Consider the following 2,866-nt stretch of genomic DNA (forward strand, 5'->3'; position numbering starts at 1 on the left):
TACGTACTGGTGTCCCCAGGGATCAGGATTGGGCCCAGGAGGGTGAGAATGGTGCCCATTCCCTCTGGTCACTACTGGTGTCCCCAGGGATCAGGATTGGGCCCAGGAGGGTGAGAATGGTGCCCATTCCCTCTGGTCACTACTGGTGTCCCCAGGGATCAGGATTGGGCCCAGGAGGGTGAGAATGGTGCCCATTCCCTCTGGTCACTACTGGTGTCCCCCAGGGATCAGGATTGGGCCCAGGGGGGTGGGAATGGTGCCCATCCAGCTGCCCCCTCTGAGAACAGGCTGAGGGAGTTGGGGCTGTTCAGCCTGGAGAAGAGAAGGTTGTGGGGAGACCTCAGAGCAACTTTTCTCTATCTGAAGGACCTACAAGGAGCCAGAGAGGGACTCTATGTTAGGAACTGCAGTGGATAGGACAAGAGGTAATGGGTTCAAACTGAAGCAAGGGAAGTTTAGGTTAGATCTTAGGCAGAAGTTTTCCCCTGTGAGGGTGGTGAGACACTGGCACAGGTTGCCCAGGGAGGCTGTGGCTGCCCCAACCCTGGCAGTGTTCACAGCCAGGGTGGATGAGCCTTGAGCAACCTGCTCTGGTGGGAGGTGTCCCTGCCCAGGGCAGGGGTTGGGGCTGGTGATCTCTGAGGTCCATACCAACCCCTAAAATTCTATGATTCTTCCTGTGTGCTCAGTGTCCATGTGCACACATGAGCAGCTCCTCTGTTTGTCACCCTTTCTCCCACCAGACTTACTCTTTCTCCCCTTAAACCCACATCTTCACACACTTTGCCTGAGCACCTCACTGAACACCTTACCTACACCGTGCACCTCACCAAGCACCTGAGGCCTCTTCTCCAGTTTGGAGCAGTGTTTTGGTAGATGCTGAGTAAACACTCCATGCTCAAACCTTAGAGCAGCTGCTGTTAGTCAGGCTCAGTCCTTTCTTTGGCCTAAATATCAGATCAGAAAGGTAAATCAGTAGAGGCTGAGGAATGTTTCAAAGGGGGATGTTCTGTCCTACACCGACTGCTTGGCACTGACATGTTTCCTTGTTCTGGCATGACTTGTAGTATAGGGTTGGAACACTTGTGGTTGAACTTGATGACTCTATGATGACCTTAGAGGTCTCCTCCAGCCTTGATCATTCTGTGTTTCCTTTCATGGTTTCCTGGACTAGACTTGGAGTAGGATGAACTTCCTTTCTGTCTCTTGCTTGTCAGTTCACGATTCCCAAACCTCACTCAGTTTACAGCTCCAGACACGTTCCCTAGCAAAAGGAGTCTGCATGGGTGGTATCACACCAGGCACAGGGAACCTCTGTGTGATCCTGTGCTGACTGTGCTCTATTGCTGTTTGCAGTTACACCAAAGGTGTGGACATGTGGAGCATTGGCTGCATTCTGGGAGAGATGCTGCTCGGGAAGCCTCTTTTCCCTGGGACTTCTACAATGAACCAAATAGAGCAGATCCTAAGAGTGATCCCTGCCCCATCCCCAGCAGGTGGGAAAGGGGATGAAGGAGCTGGGCCAGGGGAGGAGGGATCTCCTGTGGGTCACTCTGGCACCTTCCCAAGGAAATCAAAGGCTCATTGTGAGTGTTAGTGTTGGAGGGAAGTAAGGAAATCAGATCTTGGTGATCTGTGGTGCTTGTGACCTGTGGGTGTGAGGGCAAGTTCATGGAGTCTGTGATGGATTAACAAATGGGAGTCAGAAAATCAGCTTAGGAAAAGTGTGAGCAAATATTCCATAGGTCTCCCATTTTGTTTTATGAGGATTACTTCCTCTGTTGATGTCACATATTTGCTTTCCTTGGTAAACTGTGACCCTCATTAACAGCCTCATCTTGTTGCAGACATTTCAGCTCTGCAGTCAGAGTACAAAGCCTCAGTCATCAACCACATGAGCTCCCGGTAAGCCTGAGGTGTTGGTGTGTCTCAGACCATCTGCTGGTGACCATGGAATCATGGAATCACAGGATGGGTTGGGTTGGAGGGACCTTAGAGCTCATCCCATTCCACCCCTGCCCTGGGCAGGGACACCTCCCACCAGCCCAGGTGGCTCCAACCCCATCCAACCTGGCCTGGAACACTCCCAGGGATGGAGCAGCCACAGCTGCTCTGGGAATTCCATCCCAGCCCCTCACCACCCTGACAGGGAGGAATTCCTGCCCAATATCCCATCTGTCCCTGCCCTCTGGCAGTGGGAAGCCATTCCCTGTGTCCTGTCCCTCCATCCCTTGTCCCAAATCCCTCTGCACCTCTTCTGGAGCCCCTCTGGGGACCGTGTTGCTCTGTCATATCTCCCTCTTGAGGCTGTGTATGATTTGCCTTAAGTTCACAGTTATATTTAGGATTTCAAAATGCAAACTCAGATTTTTAAACATCTCAAACGCCACAGAAAAGTGTTTCTGTGGTCCCATGTCTGGATCTGTGGGATCATGGGGTTGGAATGAGATGAGCTCTGAGGTCCCTTCCCACCCAAACCACTCCAGAATCCAGTGGTTACCCCACACTCTGAGTAAGCTCTGGGCTCAGGTGTGGTCCCAGTTCTGTCCTCCCTCCCTCCCTGGGGTTGGGCACTGGGAGCTCAGGTCACTGTTTTCCAGGCAGCAAGTGACATTCAAAGAGCTTTTCCCACCCTCTACTCCACCTCCTGCCTTGGACCTACTGAAGAAGCTCTTGGTGTTTAACCCTGCGAAGCGACTCACAGCAGAGGAGGCTCTGCAGCATCCTTATGTCAGCAGGTGAGAGTGGCACCAGGGTGCAGCCTCCCCTGGTCCCTTCTGGGGTGTTCCACACCTGCTCTGTCTACATCCAGTTCTGTCTGGGCCCAGTGCTCGTTAACGTCTTTGCTGATGATTTGGATGAGGGG

The 2,866-nt window shown here is 52.7% G+C and overlaps 1 protein-coding gene across 1 annotated transcript in view; it reads left to right on the forward strand.

The window, feature by feature from the left end:
* MAPK15 (mitogen-activated protein kinase 15) overlaps window positions 1-2,742 on the forward strand; it is a 6,497-nt gene extending 3,755 nt beyond the window's left edge. The window contains exons 7-9 of the mRNA XM_009074188.1: window positions 1,357-1,496; window positions 1,848-1,905; window positions 2,601-2,742. Of these exons, the coding sequence (XP_009072436.1) occupies window positions 1,357-1,496; window positions 1,848-1,905; window positions 2,601-2,742 (340 nt within the window). The remainder of the gene's footprint in view (window positions 1-1,356; window positions 1,497-1,847; window positions 1,906-2,600) is intronic.
* Window positions 2,743-2,866: the final 124 nt, after the last annotated feature.

The sequence above is a fragment of the Acanthisitta chloris genome, unplaced genomic scaffold, assembly GCF_000695815.1.
Source record: "Acanthisitta chloris isolate BGI_N310 unplaced genomic scaffold, ASM69581v1 scaffold38484, whole genome shotgun sequence".
Taxonomy (NCBI): domain Eukaryota; kingdom Metazoa; phylum Chordata; class Aves; order Passeriformes; family Acanthisittidae; genus Acanthisitta; species Acanthisitta chloris.